General features: G+C 36.0%; 4 protein-coding genes across 5 annotated transcripts in view; all 4 read right to left on the reverse strand.

Annotated features, from left to right (window-relative positions):
- Positions 1-1,062: 1,062 nt before the first annotated feature.
- On the reverse strand, positions 1,063-3,272 carry LOC107584855 (putative RING-H2 finger protein ATL61). Its single transcript, XM_016271611.1, has 3 exons — positions 2,983-3,272; positions 1,665-1,763; positions 1,063-1,352 (listed from the first exon to the last, which is right to left on the reverse strand). Exons 1-3 carry the CDS (start codon positions 3,253-3,255, stop codon positions 1,245-1,247), a joined length of 480 nt encoding a protein of 159 aa, XP_016127097.1. The 5' UTR covers positions 3,256-3,272; the 3' UTR covers positions 1,063-1,244.
- Positions 3,273-7,647: 4,375 nt separating this feature from the next.
- Positions 7,648-11,550, reverse strand: LOC107584856 (PI-PLC X domain-containing protein 1). The gene is made up of 6 exons (XM_016271612.1): positions 11,445-11,550; positions 9,750-9,880; positions 9,542-9,664; positions 9,270-9,431; positions 8,953-9,124; positions 7,648-7,905 (listed from the first exon to the last, which is right to left on the reverse strand). Exons 1-6 carry the CDS (start codon positions 11,530-11,532, stop codon positions 7,667-7,669), a joined length of 915 nt encoding a protein of 304 aa, XP_016127098.1. The 5' UTR covers positions 11,533-11,550; the 3' UTR covers positions 7,648-7,666.
- A 3,547-nt stretch (positions 11,551-15,097) lies between these two features.
- Positions 15,098-19,922, reverse strand: LOC107584804 (regucalcin-like). The gene is made up of 7 exons (XM_016271567.1): positions 19,810-19,922; positions 17,909-18,074; positions 17,516-17,701; positions 17,102-17,308; positions 16,876-17,007; positions 15,879-16,033; positions 15,098-15,799 (listed from the first exon to the last, which is right to left on the reverse strand). Exons 2-7 carry the CDS (start codon positions 18,069-18,071, stop codon positions 15,749-15,751), a joined length of 894 nt encoding a protein of 297 aa, XP_016127053.1. The 5' UTR covers positions 18,072-18,074; positions 19,810-19,922; the 3' UTR covers positions 15,098-15,748.
- A 159-nt stretch (positions 19,923-20,081) lies between these two features.
- LOC107584805 (vacuolar protein sorting-associated protein 16 homolog) overlaps positions 20,082-21,546 on the reverse strand; it is a 14,058-nt gene continuing 12,593 nt past the window's right edge. For both annotated transcript variants that reach the window (XM_016271569.1, XM_016271568.1), the window contains 3 exons: positions 21,145-21,241; positions 20,948-21,051; positions 20,082-20,652 (listed from right to left, as the gene is read on the reverse strand). In XM_016271569.1, the coding sequence (XP_016127055.1) occupies positions 20,508-20,652; positions 20,948-21,051; positions 21,145-21,241 (346 nt within the window). In that variant the 3' untranslated portion in view covers positions 20,082-20,507. The remainder of the gene's footprint in view (positions 20,653-20,947; positions 21,052-21,144; positions 21,242-21,546) is intronic.

Here is a 21,546-nt window from a genome sequence, read left to right on the forward strand (position 1 = left end):
TCACTGTGGAAGCTGTGGGAACAGTGAAGCTTTCTGATAACTCCTCCTCCTTTGCGTAGGTCATCATGGCAGATCAGACACAAACTGTCCGCATCACCCTACAAAACAAACACCACAATATATCAACCATTATAGTTGATCAACATTACAAAAATGCAATACCATTTATCAATTACCTGTGAAGTACCCATTTAAATAAAGTGATAGTTCTCCCAAAAACAAAAAAAAGAACAACACTGGAGTCCACTGAATGTCATCAAATATCTTCTTTTGTGTAAAAAAACCCCAAAACAATTGATTTTATTGATTTTTATTTTTTAGATAAATTAATAGCATGTTTGTACCATGGATAAAAAAATAAAATAAAAAAATTAATGCATAACTAAATAAAAGCGGAGCTGAAAACTTTTTATCTCACAATTCAGAAGACACTAAGAATTGCAAGATATAAACGTAGAATTGCGAGTTACAAACGTGCAATTCTGAGAAATAATGTCAGAATTTTGAGTTTATATCTCACAATTTGGAGTTTTTATTCCATGGTAGAAACAAAAAAAAAGAGAATTGCGTTTTCAATAAAAGTTTAGTAAACATCACAGGAATGTGATTTTGACTTGTTAGTTCAGTAAGACTCATCATAATTCTATGTCAGGATGACCAGTGAAATACTGTATGAACTCAAATAAAGTTCAAATTCCCCAAGTAGTACTTAAGAATAGTAAAGAAGCACATTTACTCAAGTAGCTACACACCTGCTAAATACAGGCCTGCACTTTTGTTGATAATATTACATTAGTTACATGTTTTGAAAACAAAACATTGCCAGTTGGCCTACTTTGAATTACTTACAAGGTCATTTTAAAATGTACAATCGTACAACTTCATACAACTTGTTCAGTTTGCTTAAATTTCTGCAGAAAAAGATATACACAATAGAAAATAACATATTTTCTTAATATGTAAATATGATTCATATCATATTTACATATTGATATGTAAAAAAAAATTAAAATAAAAAAAAATAAGATTAAAAAAAACAATTTGACATTTAGTGATGTTATTTTAATTTAGCCTATGTACAAAGAAATGCTGTACCAATCTGTAACAAAATCTCCTCTTTGTGATTAGTCATATGACTACCTTTTTTGTAGGAAATAGCTGCATTGTTAGTTATCCACCATCATGTCTGATGTTTTTGTTACCCATCTGATGTCCAAGGTAGTTTGAATGGGAGCTGGAAGAGCTCAGGGCACTATTACTCTGGTAGATGTCCAGTACAATGGCTCTGGCATGGCAACATGCTTTTGACACGTGGGACAGGTCTGCTTATTCCATAGCCATTCCTCTATGCACTAAACCAGAAGGATCACGATATTCAGTTACATTCAGCTGTTCAACAACACATTCTAAACCAGCTTTACAAAGGACAGTATCTCAATACCCCAGTGAACAAAACACAGGGGACAATGGCAAGTATGAAACTCCCTAAGACAGTTATAGAGAGTGAGGAAGAAGTCTTGGGAGAAAACGAATGCTCAGCAGCTAAAAAAATGCAGAATAGATAATAGCTCATCTGAAATGGCCCTGGTTTTTAGGCCACGTATATCTGGAAATATTAGATTTTTGAAGCTGAATTTGATCATTTCTAAAGTCTGAACCTTTACCTCACTGTGGAAGCTGTGGGAACAGTGAAGCTTTCTGATAACTCCTCCTCCTTTGCGTAGGTCATCATGGCAGATCAGACACAAACTGTCCGCATCACCCTACAAAACAAACACCACAATATATCAACCATTATAGTTGATCAACATTACAAAAATGCAATACCATTTATCAATTACCTGTGAAGTACCCATTTAAATAAAGTGATAGTTCTCCCAAAAACAAAAAAAAGAACAACACTGGAGTCCACTGAATGTCATCAAATATCTTCTTTTGTGTAAAAAAACCCCAAAACAATTGATTTTATTGATTTTTCTTTTTTAGATAAATTAATAGCATGTTTGTACCATGGATAAAAAAATAAAATAAAAAAATAAATGCATAACTAAATAAAAGCGGAGCTGAAAACTTTTTATCTCACAATTCAGAAGACACTAAGAATTGCAAGATATAAACGTAGAATTGCGAGTTACAAACGTGCAATTCTGAGAAATAATGTCAGAATTTTGAGTTTATATCTCACAATTTGGAGTTTTTATTCCATGGTAGAAACAAAAAAAAAGAGAATTGCAAGATGTAAACTTGGAATTGCGAGAAAGAAATTCAGAATTCTGAGTTTATATCTCAAAGTTCAGAATTGTGAGATATTAAGTCAGAATTGTGACATAAAAAGTTGCAATTTATTTTGGAAACAAGTTTCCATACAATAGAATGTGAATGTGTATAAGAATTTATTCTTAAATTAAAGTATAATTGCTTTGCAAATATATTACCAAGTCAAAACTCTAAGTACCTAAGCCAGGGGTCTCCAAACTTGGTTCTTGAGGGCTGGTGTCCTGCAGTGTTTAGCTCCAAACCTAATTAAACACACCTGACCCAGCTAATCAAGGCATGCTAGAAACTTCCAGGCAGGTGTGAGGCAAGTTAGAGCTAAACTCTGCAGGACACCGGCACTCCAGGACCGAGTTTGGAGGCCCCTGATCTAAACAAAATATTCAAACATACTTGATTGAAAGTAAAAAATAAAATAAAAAAATGGCTGGGTAAAAACCTGTTGAAAATTAGTTTTATGATTCTCAACAGGTTGTTTGCTGCTTGATTTTAGCTTTGTTCATTTAGTTTTTAGCTTCAGGATATAACATATCTTGTACTTCCACTGATATAGCCTCAGATTTCTCTAGCCTTGCCCAAAGCATTGTATCATAACAATAAAATGTTTGCATCTTATATTTGCCTATCTAAATGGTTTTGTGATTGCATAACCTATTGGTAATCATTCACATTTTTACAAATTAAAAAGCAAAATCATATCACACCAACCAGAGACATGACATTGCGGCTCCTAAACCGAGCTTTTCTCTCCAGAGGCTCATGCACCTCAGGGATGGTTGGGATGGCATATGGGCGTCTTTCACATGCGCTGCTCTTGGTGTGCATTCCCTCCTCACTATTGGCAACATGGCTGGAGCGAGAGCACGGCCTCGCCTCACCGCTCTGAAGCCAGGGGCTCGGGTAAGCCGTGCTAGGGCTCGTGGTGGCAGCATGCAGACGGCTCAGATGCATCGCATTCAGCTGAGCCTGAAAAATATGCATGCATAAAATAAGGAAGAGGCACACAGTTTTTCATTCCAATTGAAGTTACAACAGCATAAAAGCATTAGTGAAAAGTTTAATTGAAATTTTAAAATATAAAACATTAAAGAACATAAAAGAATATATTTAGAAGAAATGTCCATTCAAATTTAAACCAATGGGCTCCAATGTTTTTTTGTTCCCAACGTTTTTCAAAATATATTTTTTGTTCCGCACACTTAAAAAATTGGTGTACATAAAAATGTTCACTCAGAAATTGCAAATCAATTTCACAATCAATTACAAAGAAATTGCAAGTAACACATTCAATTTAACCTGCAATTTTGAAGTAGATCTGATATATTATTTTCTTATTATTAAAAATCTGTTTTATTTACAACTTCAAAAACGCTTACAGGTTTGCAATCAAACCGGATGACAGAATTTTCTTTTTTTGATGGAGTATCCCTTTGATGGCAGCAGTATTTGAACTGTAGAACAAGTTTGTGTAAAATGTTCCATGTTATCCAGTATGTGAGAATGAAACAAAGAGTATTTTATACAACGAGTTCACATGAAACACAAGAGCATAATCTTACATAATTCTTATTGATTTTACCTCATGTTTTTAAAATTATTTTCCAATATTATTTCCATTTTTGATGCAGACACAGCACAAATAGAAACACTAATATAAAATGTCTAAACTCCTCTTTAAGAGTTTGGATTACACAAAAGTGTCCTGTATTGATCTCTGATATCACTAAACCGTAAATCAAAGTGAAAATTGAAATGCACATTTTGATTCACAGCCTAAATTAGCCGTTTTTCTGTAAAAAATGTGACATAATTTACAATTAGGATCCATTTGTAAGAAAACTGGTCTTCATTACTGTAGGGCAAACTGTTCATTTATGAACCACATCATTTTTTTTTTTTTACTGAAGAATATATACATATATATTTACAAATCAGTGGTATTAAAATAATTAGTTTTAGCTTCAGTCCTGTGAACTAAAAAATAAAAAACAGAAAAAAATTTATGTAATTCATATATTCATGTAATTCATGTAAATTAGTTGAGAGGGTCTGAATACTTGCAAGGCAAGAAAGAAAGTTAAGAAAATGTCATAAACAGTGACACTGCAACACCTTATAAAGTGCTTTAAAAAAATTTTTACATTAAAAAAACATACAACTTTCATATACATACAAACTGTAAAAATTATTTTAAAAAACAATGATTATTGGAGTGTTTTACAAGAAAATACAATCTTTCAACTTCAAAATTTCACATTTAATTCTATGCCGTTTCTTTGTACTTAATTGTGAAATTGATAGAATCTACAGAGTAAAAATAAAAACAACAGTAAACAAATAAAAATGCTAAATAAGGAGGTAAGAGAATTAAATTGCTTTAGGAAAAGCCCTATTAAGCAAGTGTGCTTTGAGATACTATTTAAAAAGTGTTAATTGAATCAACTGCTCGTTGGCTGTCTGGAAGAGAAATCCTGAGCTTGGCACCATAACGACTGGTGTGTTTCTGCTCTCATTTAAAAGACCGTAGGCAAAAAAGAGCTCAAATAGACGTGTAAAAGCTACACACACACACACACACACACACACACACACACACACACACACACACACAGGTCCTGTTTGATTAGGGTTGGAGCTAAACTCTGCAGGAAAGTGGACCTCGAGGGCAAGAGTTGAGGACCCCCGTGTTAAATCAAGCTTGAAACATGTTAGTAATATACCAGGGGTGTCCAAACTTGGTCCTGGAGGGCCAGTGTCCTGCAGAATTTAGCTCCAACCCAAATTAAACACACTTGAACCAGATAATCATGGTCTTACTAGGCATACTAGAAACTTCCAAGAAGGTGTGTTGAGGTAAATTGGAGCTAAACTCTGCAGGACCCTGGCACTCCAGGACCGAGTCTGGACTAGTGTTGTGCGATACGCACCATAGTCATATTGTCCTATCATCAGCATGTGAGATCGCCGATACACAATATTATCATGATAATTTATTTAATTATTTAGTTACCTAGTTTCATAGCCAGAGAGTGAACCAACTCCAGGGTAAGGCTAAAAGTAGCCTAATGTTAGTGTAATCTATTAACTACACATTATATGATTTTAGTCGCGCACAACAAAACTCCGGTGTTTCAGCAATGACTCATCTGAATGCCTCTGATTGGCCATTGCAATCATAAACTCAACGGAATTGTGTGTGATTGGTTATAACGCGCAACACTGTAAAAACACATAAAAAGAAATATGATGGAACAAATAAGCCCTAATATTAATTAGATAATAATACTATCCTGATCATAATAATAATACCAATAATCTTCTTGATCTTGCCAAAGGCATCAGCAACAGACGATATCTCTGACTATGGTCTATACACGATACTATCGTCTATGGGCACAACCCTAGTCTGGACACCCCTGTAATATACTAAAACATGCTAGCAAGATGCTAAAACTTATTTGCAACATTTTATTGTTTTCTCTGAGAAAAATCTTCCAACTTCAAGCCTTTCAAAGTTGTTTCAAATTTTAGACAAGGCTTTGTCAAGCCAACATCAAAGTTTGTCATCAAACTTTATCTGTCTTGTTTTCTAATCATTACTGACCTGGTCTTCCTTCTGTTTTCCTCTCCTCCAGGTAGGATATGACATGGCTTGGATCTGATGTGTTTGCCCACCAGTAATCGAGAAACCGAATACCTAAATCCATCTGGTTAGAGATGCTATCTTCCTGGATTAAAAAGAAAAAAAATAAGCCATGTAAAATGCTGTATATTTTCAACACCCGTCCTTTTTTCATAATTTACCCACACTGCATGACTTCTGGGAAACACAAAAGGAGGCAGAATGACTCAGTCACCAATCAAAGGTTAGTTCACCCAAAAATTTAAATTCTGTCATCATTTACTCACCCTCAAGATGTTTCAACCTGTATAAGTTTCTTTCTTCTGCTGAACACAAAATATTATATTTTGAAGAATGTGTGTAACCAAACAATTGACGGGCTGGTTAGAGATGCTATCTTCCTGGATTAAAAAGAAAAAAAAATAAGCCATGTAAAATGCTGTATATTTTCAACACCCGTCCTTTTTTCATAATTTACCCACACTGCATGACTTCTGGGAAACACAAAAGGAGGCAGAATGACTCAGTCACCAATCAAAGGTTAGTTCACCCAAAAATTTTAATTCTGTCATCATTTACTCACCCTCAAGATGTTTCAACCTGTATAAGTTTCTTTCTTCTGCTGAACACAAAATATTATATTTTGAAGAATGTGTGTAACCAAACAATTGACGGTAGCCATTGCCTTCCAAAGTTTGATGTCAAATAAGTCTTGCTGTTTTGCTTTTTTGTTAGTGTTGCTGTTGTAAAGTTATACATCTACAGTTGTGTTGCTGGGTTTTAAAGCAGGTTTGATTTTTTCCCCTTCCTTATCAGTCTGTATTTACAGGATTTCACTGTCCACTCTGTTCAAATGTGGATGAATGGCTACACATAGATGTGTGCACACACTGTCAGAGCTGTGTGAGATCACTACCATCCTGCGGGTGGGTAGGGGTGTTAATTTTTTCCCCATGGGTTTTTAACATTCTAAAAGCTCTTTATTCCAAAGATACTACAAGCTAGTCAGTGTATTCAGTAGGTGTAATGTATTCTAAGTTGCTTCAGAAGTATTGCAAGTATTACGTACAACAATAAAACAGTGCGTTGACATAAAAAAGGAAATGTACTTTTGGTACTTAAGTACTTTTAAAAGCAAGTACTTCTGTACTTTTACTTAAATAAAAATCTGTCTTTACAACTTTTACTTGTAATGGAGTAATATTTGACCAGCAGTATCTGTACTTTCACTCAAGTAATGGAGTTGAGTACTTTGTCCGCCTCTGGTTCCACTGAATGAATAAATTCATACTTTCAAACTTTTGAACAACACAATATCATATCATCATCGTCTGTCATACCTGTGTTGTCGCCCATTTGATTATACAGGGCCGAACGATACAGGGAAGTAAAGTGTCCAACACTTGCATTTTTTTTTCCGTTTTGCTGAAGAGACCCAAAACAACAATGGCTCACATTTGAATTTTGATTTATTTATTTAGATTTACATTTAGACATTTAGCAGACGCTTTTATCCAAAGCGACTTACAAATGAGGACAATGGAAGCAATCAAAATCGACAAAAGAGCAATGATATGCAAATGAAAAAAAAAAAAAAGAATTATGTAATATGTTAAATGCTCAAAAAGACTTTTTGCCATAACCAACCATATATTCGCTTAAAAACTATGTACCACTGTCATCAAAAATGAATTAAACAAAATGACAGAAATACTCAGAAAGCTTCATATCCTGTTTGAAGGACATCCCGTATTGACTCAAAAGACCCTCTCATGGACCATTGTCAGCATTGTTGAGCTGAATGATATCCTGAGCAAAGCTATTCACTCCCACAAAATCTCCAGCAATGATGTTGACACTTTCTTTGTCAGAGCCTGAATGTTGCTCCTTCACCCAGTCAAGCAACAGAGGGTAGGCCGTCATAGTTTTCTCCTTTAAAGACTTTGTGAGATACAGGAGCATGTCATTCCCATCAAAAGTCAAGTTGAGACCAGCAACAAACAATCCCTCTATTGACCAAATGGACACATTAAGAGCATCAGTGAGTAAGGGATAACACTTTTTTCTTCACTTAATTTTGTTTCAACCAATCAGAACTTTTAGTAAATGTAAGGTATTTTAAGTAGTGCTGTCAAACGATTAAACACATCCAAAATAAAAGTTTTTGTTTATATAATATATGCGTGTGTACGGTGTATATTTATTATGTATATATAAATATACACAAACATACATGTATATATATATATGTATTTATATTCATATATCATTTATATTATCTGTTTATCAATTTGCACTGGCCACCAATAGCTGCTCGCATAAAATTCAAGGCATTAATGTTTGCCTACAAAACCACCACTGGCTCTGCACCCCTTTACCTAAATTCATTACTTTAGACTTATGTGCCCTCTAGAAGCTTGCGTTCTGCAAGTGAACGTCGCTTTATTGTGCCATCCCAAAGAGGCACAAAATCACTTTCACTGACTTTTAAATTAAATGTTCCCTCCTGGTGGAATGACCTGCCCAACTCAATCCGAGCAGCTGAGTCCTTAACCATCTTCAAGAATCGGCTAAAAACACATCTCTTCCATCTTTATTGGACCCTCTTACTCTAGCACTCTCTGTTCTAATTCTATTCTTTAAAAAAAAAAAAACTTTTAGTTTTTTTTGCCCCTTTTAGACTTGCACTCTATTCATTTACTAACTGCTTGTTTACCCCTAGAGGACGCAGTTCGAAGTTCCCATGAAAGGGAACTGAGACTTGTTATAGCACTTGCATATCATTGCATGATTTTGATTGCTTCCATTGTCCTCATTTGTAAGTCGCTTTGGATGAAAGCGTCTGCTAAATGACTAAATGTAAATATATTATATATAAACAAAACATATTTTTCTTAAATATATACATGCATGTGTGTGTATTTATATATACATAATAAATATACACAGTACACACACATATATTATGTAAACAAAAACTTTGATTTTGGATGCGATTAATCGTGATTAATCATTTGACAGCACTAATTTTAAGCCATTGGCATCTCTTAGCTCACCTGGTCTTCCCTTTTGTTTCTGGTTGTTGAGATATGAAATGACCTCCTTGGGGTCTGAATGATCAGCCCACCAGTACTCGATTCCAGGCCACAAAACAGGATCGTCGACACTTCTGTTGTCATAAGAGAGGATGACCTGGTAGCCACTTTCCCAGCAGTCCTTGAGTGAGGGCTTCACATAAATTGGAAAAAAATTAATTTTAATGGTTATTAAACCATTGTTGGAAGAATTTGTATCATATACTGAGGTCCCTGAATGAATTATTTCCCTCAGTTTTTGAGGACATGGCTTTGAGGTCATGGCTAAGAATATGTACCACTTGAGGCTTAGGACAGAGTTTTGCTTTAAAGTGCTCTTTGAGGAAGTTGGTCAGGTTGGTGTGTTGATCGGCTGACATTTCTTTGAAATGTGAGAAAGCAAGGATGACAACCTCCTTAGTATGCTGTCCTAACCATTTCTCCAGTTCTGTCATTCCCTCCTGTGGTGATTCAAAGTTATTAAGGTTAGCTGTCAATGGAGTTTTTCCATTAAGCTTATGAATGCAATTAATGTAAAAAGAAAAACATGAAAATGAATCAGGGTAACAACCTTCACAGTCATTGTTGTGTATAGTCCATGATAGAAGAATAAATCACTAGATTCAGGCTTTCCAGCAACCCTCAGATCAAAGTATCGCATACCCGCATCAAGCTGCTCAGAGATGTTTTTTTCCTGGACAATCATATGAAAAACATTAACCTCATGAAAACATTACAGCATTTACTGTGAGATTACTGTATTGTAATTGGTACTTTACCTGGGCAGTACCCCATTTTTTGACAATGGGCCTTAAGAAAGTGCTGAACATCTTGTCCAAGGCCTTTATTTTTTTAGGTTCCAGTACTGAAGAGTCCATATCTAAGCTGTATGCCATAGCATCATGGCTCCCTAAAAGAAATGTTCGTTCTGTTTCAGTTTTTGCTTCTATACAAGGCACATCGCATCCTATGTTCACTTCATGTTTGTTGTATGTGATGATACGCTAATATAATGTAAGTTTGATGGATAGTCTGGAAAATTTGTGTTTGATTTTGATATGTATACAGTGAATGCATAGCGTCTTTTCAAGTTGAAAAAAGTTTAACTTTTCAGAAAAAAAAGCCCTACATCAAGTGCATTTTTGACAGCTGACCAATGACAAGCGAGTGGCGAGTCGTTTCCATAACAAAAAAACAACAAGAAAAATGGAAAAAATAGCCGGTAGATTAGTTCGTACTAGTTTCGGAGCACAAGGAGTTGTATGATATGAGCACAAAACTTAGTCTAAAATATGCCACAAACCGTGCATCATTCAATCAGATTACTTTTTTCAAGTAACTAGTAAAGTAACGCATTACTTTTTAATTTACAAGAAAATATCTGAGTTACTTTTTCAAAAAAGTAACGCCAGTTACTTTGTTTTCCCATTTATTGACTGACAAGACTCCTGTCTCCATATTGGGAGAAATCGGGAGTACAGAGGCGTTGTGTGCGCTGTGTGAACATGATGTAGTTCTAGACTAAATGTGAATGTGCATTAATTCATCCCACTCACAAAAAAAACAGATTTAGTATTCAAAATGAATTAAAACACTGAAACGCAAACTCCGAATATGATGCAAACCTGCAATAATTAAATATGTTTAACACAAATGTATCTAATCCCATTTTATTAACCAATATCTTTGCTGCTGACCTTTGATGATCCAGTTCAACCATGCTAATAAGCAAAAATGACTTTAGATAAACTAACAATTGTGCTTCATTGTTTTTTTATTGCTGAAGAGTGTTGAACCTTCTTCTCCTGCGTTGTACTGTACAGACGTGAATTTAATTTTACTTCAGCCTGAGGTTTATTCATTACACTTTTTGGTGGGAAAGGGCTTTTATATTTGCTATAAATAGAACTTCTTATATTAAAAACAATCAAGCCCCGCTCATATTTAAAAAGTAACGCAACGCATTACTTTCCATAAAAAGTAACTGAGTAACGTAATTAGTTACTTTTTTAGGGAGTAATGCAATATTGTAATGCATTACTTTTAAAAGTAATATTCCCCAACACTAGTAAGCACCATACTGTTTCCTTCCCCGTATAATGTCGCGCACCCACAAACATTGTTGTGAACCGACATTCTCCTCCCTGTTAACTTCAAAAGGCAACGCAAGAACCAACTTTTTACTCTTTCTCGACATTCCTGCAGCATATAGCGCTAGGCTACTGTAGCAGCTGTTGTTATAGCAACAAAAGACTCCCTCGGCTGCTATTTGCAACCAAAACGCTGCCAGCTTTTTATTTTACTAAAAAAGCATTCTTGTCAACTTTTTCTTGTCAAAAAAGACGCCAAGTGTGAATTCACATGCCTAAATGCTACTGAATTAATCTATTAGCAAAAAGTAGGAAGATGGTTATTAATATCTGACTGCTTTACATAATAGTCTGGCAGCTGTTGTTAATATTCACATTACTTACCTGGAATAGCAAGTTGGCTCAAGGGGATTTTTGTAAATTTCTCATTAAGGTTAGCCATCCAGTCAGCTAGACTCTCCGTTTCAGCCATTTTCTTGTTCTTGTCCAATTTTTCAGTGGTACAAAGCCCTGGGGGAGGAAAGAGATGTTTTGTGGTTTACAGCTCTCCAAGCAGACAGTCTAGGTAAGTATTATCACATCATACCATACATATTTGTGTCCTGTTTGTGTTTGACAATCACAGCATTCTGATTGCACTGCTTTTATATGTAGTTTAGACAACACCCTCTGGTTGGATCATTATCAATTGCTCATCCATATTCAATGGGTCCCTCCCAAGTTTTCTTTCAGTTCCTCTAGACTGTAAGTCTTGTGTATGGGAATATTTTCTGCGTCTTAAGAGAGAGGTCTACAAATTCACCTCAGCATAAAACACAGACTCTCTATTGCCATTTTCCAGCAAATACTCCCAAGAAAGTTTAGATTAAGATTTTTTTTTTTTAAGAAATCAATGAAATCGATTCTTTTATTCAATAGGGATGCACTCAATTGTAAAAACTGCAACAACTTAAAAGTTTAAATTCTATTCACCAGAATCCTGAAAAAGTATCAGTTCCCACAAACATATCATGCAGCACAACTGTTTTCAACATTGATAATAAGAAACGTTTCTTGAGTACCAGATCAGAATTAGAATGATTTCTGCAGGTTCATGTGACACTGAAGACTGAACTTGTTACGGAGAGAACAGAGGAAGCGTGCGGATCCATATGCAAGCATTATTCACAGGCGTGGTCACAAACTGGCATGGGTCAATAAACAGCAAACAGACATGAATGAGGCAAGACCAAGAGTATTCCTAGGGCAGGCGTGGGTCATCGATCGGCGAACGTAATCCAGAGGGCTTGACAAAAGGGGTAATCTGTAAACACGAGCTATAGTCAAAGGACCGGAAAACAGCCAAGGCAAAACTAGACTAGGACTTGGAAATAAACAATGGCTAGCGAAATGGCTCCATAACGTAGCTATCACTGACTAGCGATATGCACATACAATACTCGGCGCTGAATGGTGGTGTGAGACTGATTTATATAGTGTGTGTTATTGGTTGCAGCTGTGTGTGATTAGTTTCAGGTGAGCTTGTGATTAGTGCAATGGAGCATGGGAAATGTAGTCCAGGGTGATGTGTAACTGTCTGTGTAGTGTGAGAGTCCATGTGGAGAGCGGGTGACCTCTGGTGGTGAGTGAACGGAAGTTTATAGACCGGATTCGTGACAGAACTAATGAAAGCTGAAAATTCATCTATGCATCTATGATTTTTATTTTAAAATAGAAATCAGTAATTGTAATAGCATTACTACTGTTTTATTTGCAGCCTTGGTGAACATAAGACTCAAGAGTTTCAGTTTTCCCAAAAAGTTAGTATTAAATTTCTTTATAAAAAAAGAAATTTATTGTCCCAATAAATGTTATCTATTTATTCAATCTAAAATGTTCTACCCTTAACAAACAGTTCTACGACAATTTGTAGTTTTCCCTAACACAGCTAATTCACTTCCTTTGGCAGAGGTTATTTTAAACTGTTTGCAAACGTTGCCATTTTGGAGCATTGGCAAACAAACTCAAGACTGTACTTGTTTAAGAGGAATGAAATGCAAGTGAATATGCAAAAGAACACCATGTATGAATTAACTCTAAAGCACAATGGTCATTTCTATTATTATTGGATAAATATTAAACTGCAATGAAATGCATATCCTCCAAAATATTAAATGTCTTTATTCGCATCTGTTCTTTATTGCTTGTTGATGAATTGATTATATTCAATGATGATATTGTTGATTGATGAATTAACAGATGTTGTAAGTAGTTACATACATTTTTGTGAGGATATGCTTATCCCGTGAAAACTGTGCAAACTTTTGCTAATACAAAGCCATGGATAACTAAATCTATAAAGTCTCGTATGATTGAAAGAAACAAGGCATTTCATGCAGGTGACTTGGAAAGGAAGCATGATTTGCAAAAACAAATAAAGGGTGAAATTAGGAGGGTGAAAAATAAGGAGAAAGTAGAGGGGGATCTTAGAGGAAGACTTGGCTCTGCCTGGGAGAGTATGCATACTATAACTGGATCCAAGAGTAAAAGTAATGCCCCCATAAAATTGGTTGGTTATTAATCCGATATACAGCTGGCACAAGAATTGAATACTTTTTATACTAGATTTGATGTGGAGGATTTTACTAGTGAAATGAATGTGCTTAGGAATGAGACTGTGTAATATGGAGTGTACATTTTTCAATCAGCAGGATGTTATAAACATTTTTTTAAAAAGCAAGGTGGGAAAATCCTCTGGACCAGATATGATTGGAGGACGTTTACAAAAGACGTGTGCGGATCAGCTAGGTCCTGTTTTTTATAATATATTCCAAAAGTCACTTTATCTTCAAAAAGTTGTGGAAAAAAGCCATAGTTGTGCCTGTAGGGAAGACAAGTTATCCTAAGACTCTAAATGATTTTAGACCTGTTGCTCTGACATCATTGGTGATGAAATGTTTTGAGAAATTTGTCAGGGATGAACTTTTATTGAAAACTCAAAGTCTTTTAGATCCGTTGCAGTTTGCTTACCAGGCCAGAAGAGGAGTTGAGGATGCCTCATCCAGCTTTTAATACTATTCAGCCCCATGCTTTAGTCAAGAAAATTAGTTTAAATTAGAATTTAAGATAGTGGGGTTGTTATTAGATTTTTTAAGTGATAGAATGCAGAGAGTGAGAGTAAACAGCACCTTTTCAGACACCCTAATTACATCCACAGGTTCTCCCCAAGGATGTGTTCTCTCACCCTTGCTCTACATTTTATCTACTAATGATTGTGTGAGTAGACACACAGACAGGTTCATTTTAAAATTTGCTGATGATACTGTTATTGTTAGTTTGTTGACCGGTGATGAGAATTGTCATGGTCCAGTGGTGAATGGTTTTATGACATTTTGCGACAGTGCCTTCTTGCAAGTAAACATAAAAAAGACCAAAGATATGGTAACTGATTTTAGATCCAGTCCTTCGTCTCCTCAACCAACTAGAGTAAAATGTAAAATGGTGGAATGGGCCAGCAGTTACAAGTACCTTGGGCTTATCATTGATAATAAATTACATTTCAATACTCATGTTGAAGCAGTATGCAAAAAAGGCCAGCAACGGTTACACTGTCTTCGGAGGCTCTCTACTTTTAGTATCAGTAGGACTCTTATGACCATGTATTATAAATCTTTTATTGAATCGGTACTTTGCTTCTCTATATGCTGTTGGTATGGTAACGTAAATGTTAAACATCGGAACTCTTTGAATTGCATTGTCAATCAAGGTAGTAAGATTATTGGCATTAAGCAGACTGGGTAGCTTTGATCGGTTTATCTTACAGAAAGCTAGAGCTGTTCTTGCAGATTGTTCTCATCCACTGTTCCATGAGTTTAAAATGCTTTCTTCTGGTATACGTTATAGTATGCCTAAAGAGATCATTTAAATGTGAAACTTTTTTCTTATTTCAGCTCATGCTGAAAGATTCACAAATACAGCAAACAAAACCTTTGCACCACAACCTGTAGGTTTACTTAGTATCCTTAAAGTCAACATGAAACCGAGCCTATTCACCCCTCATAATGCATGGTCTGAAATGACTTTTTAGCTGACATCACAAATCCCTCTTTCTTTTCAGCCTCTTCCTTCCAGCCACCATTCAAGACCCACTTTTTACGATCCAATCAGTTCCCAGTAAAATCAAGTCCTGCCCTACATTTTCCCACTGAATAGTTTTACTCTGAAATACAGATCATGGATGTAAAAGAGTGAACAGTGTGCCATTTTGACTTGCAAGAGAATTAAAAAAATCTTTATTCACAATCATAATTACATAATTTTTTACAATCATTGTTGTCTGACTCACTTCAGCAGCACAGCCAAACATCACATTTGTGGTTAATATACATTACAAGTTACCTAAATTACATAATTACCTAAAAATCTCCAAAAATGTATCAATTTGCGCAGTCACAATTTGTATAGTTAATGTATACAGGATTAAAATGCATACAAATTCACATATAATTACATCTTTCATTTAATCATCTAGACAAACTGCTTCTAATGTCTAATATTCTGGAAATCATCTGAAATGAGGATATAATCTGAAATGAGGTAAGCTTTCAGTAACTAATATTATATGCATCACTGATTGCACGATTGGAACACTGTTGTATCGTGACTGCAAAATGGTCACGACGCTTACATCATCACTTTTTCCTGGGTTTTCATCCAGTGTATGAGTATGGTGGGATGCCCTTCACTCCTAAACCAGACACCTGAGGTAAGAATGGAGCATATGATGTGTCAGAGGTCATGTCATGCAACCACGAGCAAGATATGAAATAAGACGTCTACCTTAAATGTGCAGCCAGCTTCAGGTTGCTTGGCCAGTGCATTTGCATCCAGGTCGATACACGCTGAGGTGACGTAGAGATCACTGTAGTCCTTCCCTCCAAAACAGCAGGAAGTGGTTTTCTCAGCTGGTAGTTTCACTGTCTGCAGCCGTGTGCCTGAGAAGGGATGTTCATTAACTACTGAAAAGATCAGTCAAAAGAACTTGTTCTTTGTTTTTCGTTTAGACTTTGTATTTATATTAATTTGACCATTGGTCATTTGGCAGCTTTTGATAGTGTAACAGTAGTCTGTAGTGAGTATAGAGATGTTTGTAGTCCTAAAATACTGTATATTAAATATATATATATATATATACTGTATACAAATGTGACTTCCCTAGTGTTTTTTTAATTTACGAATTTGTTTTTGAAAGAAGTCTCTTGTGTCTTCATTTATTTGATCAAAAAATATGGTAAAAGCAGTATTATTGTAAAATATTACTATTTAAAATGACTGTTTTCTATTTTAGTATATGTTAAAATGTCATGTATTCCCGTGATGGCAAAGCAGATTTTTCTGCATCTTTACTCCAGCCTTCAGTGTCACGTGATCCATCAGAAATCATTCTAATATGCTGATTTGGTGCTCAAATCATTATTATTATTATTATCAGTGTAAAAATAGTTATGATGCTTGCTTTTTGTGTGGAAACAGATATATGAACATTTCAATAGAATGTTTCTCTCATAAACATGAGTTTGATGGCCAATTATGGAAGCAACAGTGTGGAGACGTTTTGACTTCCCTCTGGAATTTCCAGTATAGTGGTTTATGAGTCAATTTATGAATAAAATAAGGTTAACATTGCTTAAGGAGGCATTCATATTTTGAACATAAGCTATACAGTCAAACCGAAAATGTGAATTTTGAACATTACAACAAATTTCACATTTCACCATTAGTTTTGGTATGAAATTGCTTTGTCTGATCTATGTTACTCTTTTATAAACTCACACACCTGTTTGTGGGTCGATACGCAGCACTCTTCCTGCATCGAAGCAGGCGACCCACAGTTTGCCCTCTGTGTCTATGCACATACCGTCTGGTATGCGCTCATCTTTCTCCATCTTGTAAACCATTCTGCGGTTAGCTTAAACACAAATAAATAAATACATAGGTTTTACAAAACCACACAAGCTTAATTATTACACCAAGACCACACGTCCAATGCAAAACAAACCCACATAGCCCTCCGGTCTGGATGTCATAATCAAAGGCCTCCACCATGAATGCCAAGCTGTCGATGTAGTAGAAGATGCGGTGATCAAGTGACCAGTCCAAACCATTGGAAAGGTGCACTTGATCCAACTGCTTGACGACAGAGTGGTCAGGAAGGAGGCTGTACAGCGCCCCATCCGTCACGTCAGGCTTCATGTCCAAACCCATGGTACCTGCACAAAGTAAAGGGGAAGTGCGAATGGCAAACTATTTTATTATCAGCTTCTGTAAATTGTGTTAAAAAAATAAATAAAATAAAAAAACTACAATGCAGAATTACAACTGTCCCAAGATAACATTCAAAAGTTTTCAATTTCCATATACTTTACATAAGCAGAGTGAAAATAGGCTTATGAAATGTGACTTCTCTCACACAGTACCTGCAAAAAACCTGCCAGCCGGATCCACTTTTCCATCATTGAAGCGGGTGTTTGGTTTTTCCTTGTCATTGACATGGGCAACAGCTTTAACAGAACGCTTTACCCAGTCAACAAATGCAAACCGTGTTCCCTCTGCGATGACATAACCACCTGCCTGCCGTGGAACCACAGAGCCTACAAGTTTTTCTGTGCAAAGGCAAGAAATTTGAATTAATTCATATCATAATATATGCTATTTTCACTTGAATCAATGTCTAATGCACCTTTAAATAAAATGCAAGCTCAAAATATTGACTAAATGACTTTTATTGTGGCAAATAACTGTTCATTTGGTTGCATTTTCCTTGAAAGTAACTAAAAATGCTGCCCACACTGAACTTACTGTACGCTTACCTGTGGCAATACTGTCTATTTGATTGGTCAGTGAGTTCCACCGGCTGACCCTTTTACCCGTAATATCAACGTACAGCAAAGAGGAGTCCTTCTCCTCCCAAACTGGACTCTCACCGATTTGGTTCTTTTGTTTGATAACACATTCCACTTTTATGGACGACATGACCTGAAACACACAAGTATAGTTCATGTAACTGGATGATGTCCTGAAACAACTTTTACCTTAGAAACGAAATGCAAACATGATCTGTGGCCGGTTGCATAAACTGCTTAGACTAGATTTAAAAGTTAGACACCTAATCTTTTTTTTTTCTGCAAGACTGGTCATACATTTTTTAAGTCAATTACATAAAAACATAGATTGATCTAATATGAATCTGAAAAGACAGACTGTTAACCACTTGGTTAACTGCTAGTTAGTCAAACTAGTTCTTAAGACGCAGTCTTAATGTGATGACTATTTTTATGCAACTGGCCTGTTGTCAAACAGGTTTCCCCAGAACACCGCCCCTGTCTGCCATTGGTCAAGCAGAAATTTAGTCCCGCATTAAACTCACGCCATTGGTTGAGACAAACATGCTGCCCTGAGACTGATAGTGCCATACTATTACTATTTAACGTTATATTGTGATCATTGGATATTATAAAAGTATTTTTAATATGGATCACCAGAAACTTAATAAATTCATTCATGAGCTATGAATGAATGTGTGACAGGTGACTCTATTATACATTGTGGCTGTATTTTATAATCATAACCATAATCATCTCACTGGCGACATGGTGGGAGGTTTCTAGATTTATAAATTGTTGTTCAAATTTTCTTTTACAATATGAACATGTAATATTTGGTTTTTTGAACTGTAATAAGAATTTGGAAAATGAGGCATCTCTTGATTATACTTGTTATAATCGTTATAGTATAATACTTGTTATAGTTTCATATCCATCATTGTAAATTCAGTAATCAGAAACCTCTTTTTTTTCTGAGGTAAAAAATTACATAGGCATTTGTTGGCATTGTGGTACCCTACTCTCCAGAGCACACGGCGGAGATTGACACGTAAGAGAAGAAATAGTTGAATAAAGTTGTTATTTTTGTTTTCTTTGCGCACAAAAAGTATTCTTGTAGCTTCATAACATTACGGTTGAACCACTGATGCCACACGGACTATTTTAACGATGTCCTTACAACCTTTCCGGGCCTTGAACGTTTCAGTTGCATTGCTGTCTATGCAGGATTTCTTCAAAGACATCTTAATTTGTGTTCCGAAGATGAACAAAGGTTTGGAACGACATGAGGGTGAGTAATCAATGACAGAATTTTCATTTTTGGTTGAAATATCCCTTCAAGTACAAACCAAAAAGCTGTAAAAACTGCTCTTATTTAGTATTATTAAATAGTAAGGCCTTTCATTATTTTGTTTTATTGTTACTTTATTTATTTGGTGGTTTTATATATACATTTATAGTTAATATTTATTTTCTATATACCCCATGGCAATTGTTGTTCAAGCATAAAAAATGACAATCATACAGAATGTCTGTTACAGAGGAGTCATCGCTCAATCACAATTTATCATTGTGGATCACGCTCGTGTCTACAAACGACACACCTGTCATTAGAAATGCACTGAAAATTCATTGGCACAAATCGATTCTATACTGGTTTTAAAACAAACCACGACTGCAAGCATACCGATTTGTAAGGCAGACGCCGTTACGATTCATTTTCTAGACAACACCAAGTTACACAAACAAAACAAACTGCACATGTTATGCTCAGTCTTCTGGAAAGGCAGAACTACAAAATCACGTGATATAAAGTCATGCAGCATTGTGAATACAGCGTTTGTTGGACATCATATTTCCTGCAAACCAAGACTTTTGAGTCGTCGTACCTTTTTAACCTATATCCTCTTTTCCTCTCTGGTCGCTGTTCTTGCAAAAGTCACCTACTCTGCAAAGTTCCCTTCTGTAAATGTGACAGAGCTCTCTCTGCGGTCACACGTTTACATACACCCAAAAATTTGGACAAAAGTGCAGGAGAGCGGAGTTTGACCTCAATCAATCAATGCTTAGTCATGAGAGAAAAGTTTGATTGTGGTAAAAACATCAAAGACAAAAAAACAATAGTGTGCACAAATTGCATTCAACACGTTTTGGTATCCAATCATGGTTTAATTAAAATAACAAATGTTTTGTTCATAAAGGCAGATAATCTTTACAGAACAGGCATCTGATCAAAGACAGTATGATTCGAAATCAAACACACAATGGTTCATAATGCAACTATAGGTACAAAGGTTTTTATGGTTCACAGTGAAGTGCAAGATGGGAACCGCTTCTAGCTGTCCGACAGAGACAGGAAAAACACAAAAAGCTGACATGCCATTTTTCTTGCTGTCCGCCTTTTTCTCCACCCAATAATTTTCCTTCACTGTGCAGAATTTTCATGACAATGTTCCATTACATCAGGAGACACTTACACAGCCAAAAACTATTTCTGCTGCGAGCTGCTTTGTGCAGGAGAATTGGCACACAGAGGTTTCATATTGTTGGGCAGCAAATGCAGTTGAGCTAAGCGGAGTGTACAGGCTCACTTTTTGGCAACAGTGGCTTTAGCACGGTTGAGGCGTTCCACCAGAAGATGATCAGTGGTGGCTGCACAGCGTGACAGAACAGTACCGATCTCTGATTCATTACGCCTCTCGATAGCAGCCTCTGCGGCACCTTCCACATCCCTGTGTGAGAGACAATCATATTTATTGTGGTTCTTTGTCTTAATCATGAACAGTAATGTTTACTTCTGTTCAGAAATTTGGGGTCAGAAAGAAAAAGTCTCTTATGCTCTCCAAGGCTGCATTTATTCAATCAAAAATATAGTAAAAACAGCAATATTGTCAAATATTATTACACTTTTCTATTTGAATGTATTTTAAAATGCAGTTTATTCCTGTGATGGCAAAGCTGAATTTTCAGCAGCCGTTACTGCGGTTGTCTTTAGTGTCACGTGTACTTTTTGGAACAAGCTCTTACCCCACAGCAAGGTGAGCTTTCACCTTTTGCTCCAGTGTGACTTTTGACACATATTTCCTGGCTTCATATTTGTTATGGTGTTTAATGCACACCTCAACAAACGGCTGTAATCAGAGAAAGACCATTATAAATAATTCGCAACAATAATTCTAAGAATAATTCACAAGAATAATTCAGATCATCAGGACATCAGTTACCAGATATCCAATAGGGGACTTTTTGCTTTTGGAAAATTTCTCCAGCTCTTCCCAATCCTCCTTCTCAGCCAGAGCCTTCAACCTCAGCCACCAGAACCTGATAATGAGAAACACCTTCACTCATGACATTATCCATCCATTCATTTTCTATATCGCTTATCCTCTGCAGGGTCCTGGGGGGGCTGGAGCCCATACCAGCATCTCAGGCCACCATTCACATTATATTAATCTTTATTTAGAAACATACCCTATACACATAGGCTGACTGACTGGGTCGTTCAGTGTCAAATCAACCAAATTTCAGAAACTTCCCCAATTTTTGATTTTGCCAATATTTTTTCTGAAGAAAGATATATAAATATGTATAGTGATGTGTGTGTGTGTGGGGGGGGGGGGGGGGGG

The sequence above is a fragment of the Sinocyclocheilus grahami genome, unplaced genomic scaffold (genome assembly GCF_001515645.1).
Source record: "Sinocyclocheilus grahami isolate Dianchi unplaced genomic scaffold, SAMN03320097.WGS_v1.1 scaffold63.1, whole genome shotgun sequence".
In the NCBI taxonomy this organism is placed as follows: Eukaryota; Metazoa; Chordata; class Actinopteri; order Cypriniformes; family Cyprinidae; genus Sinocyclocheilus; species Sinocyclocheilus grahami.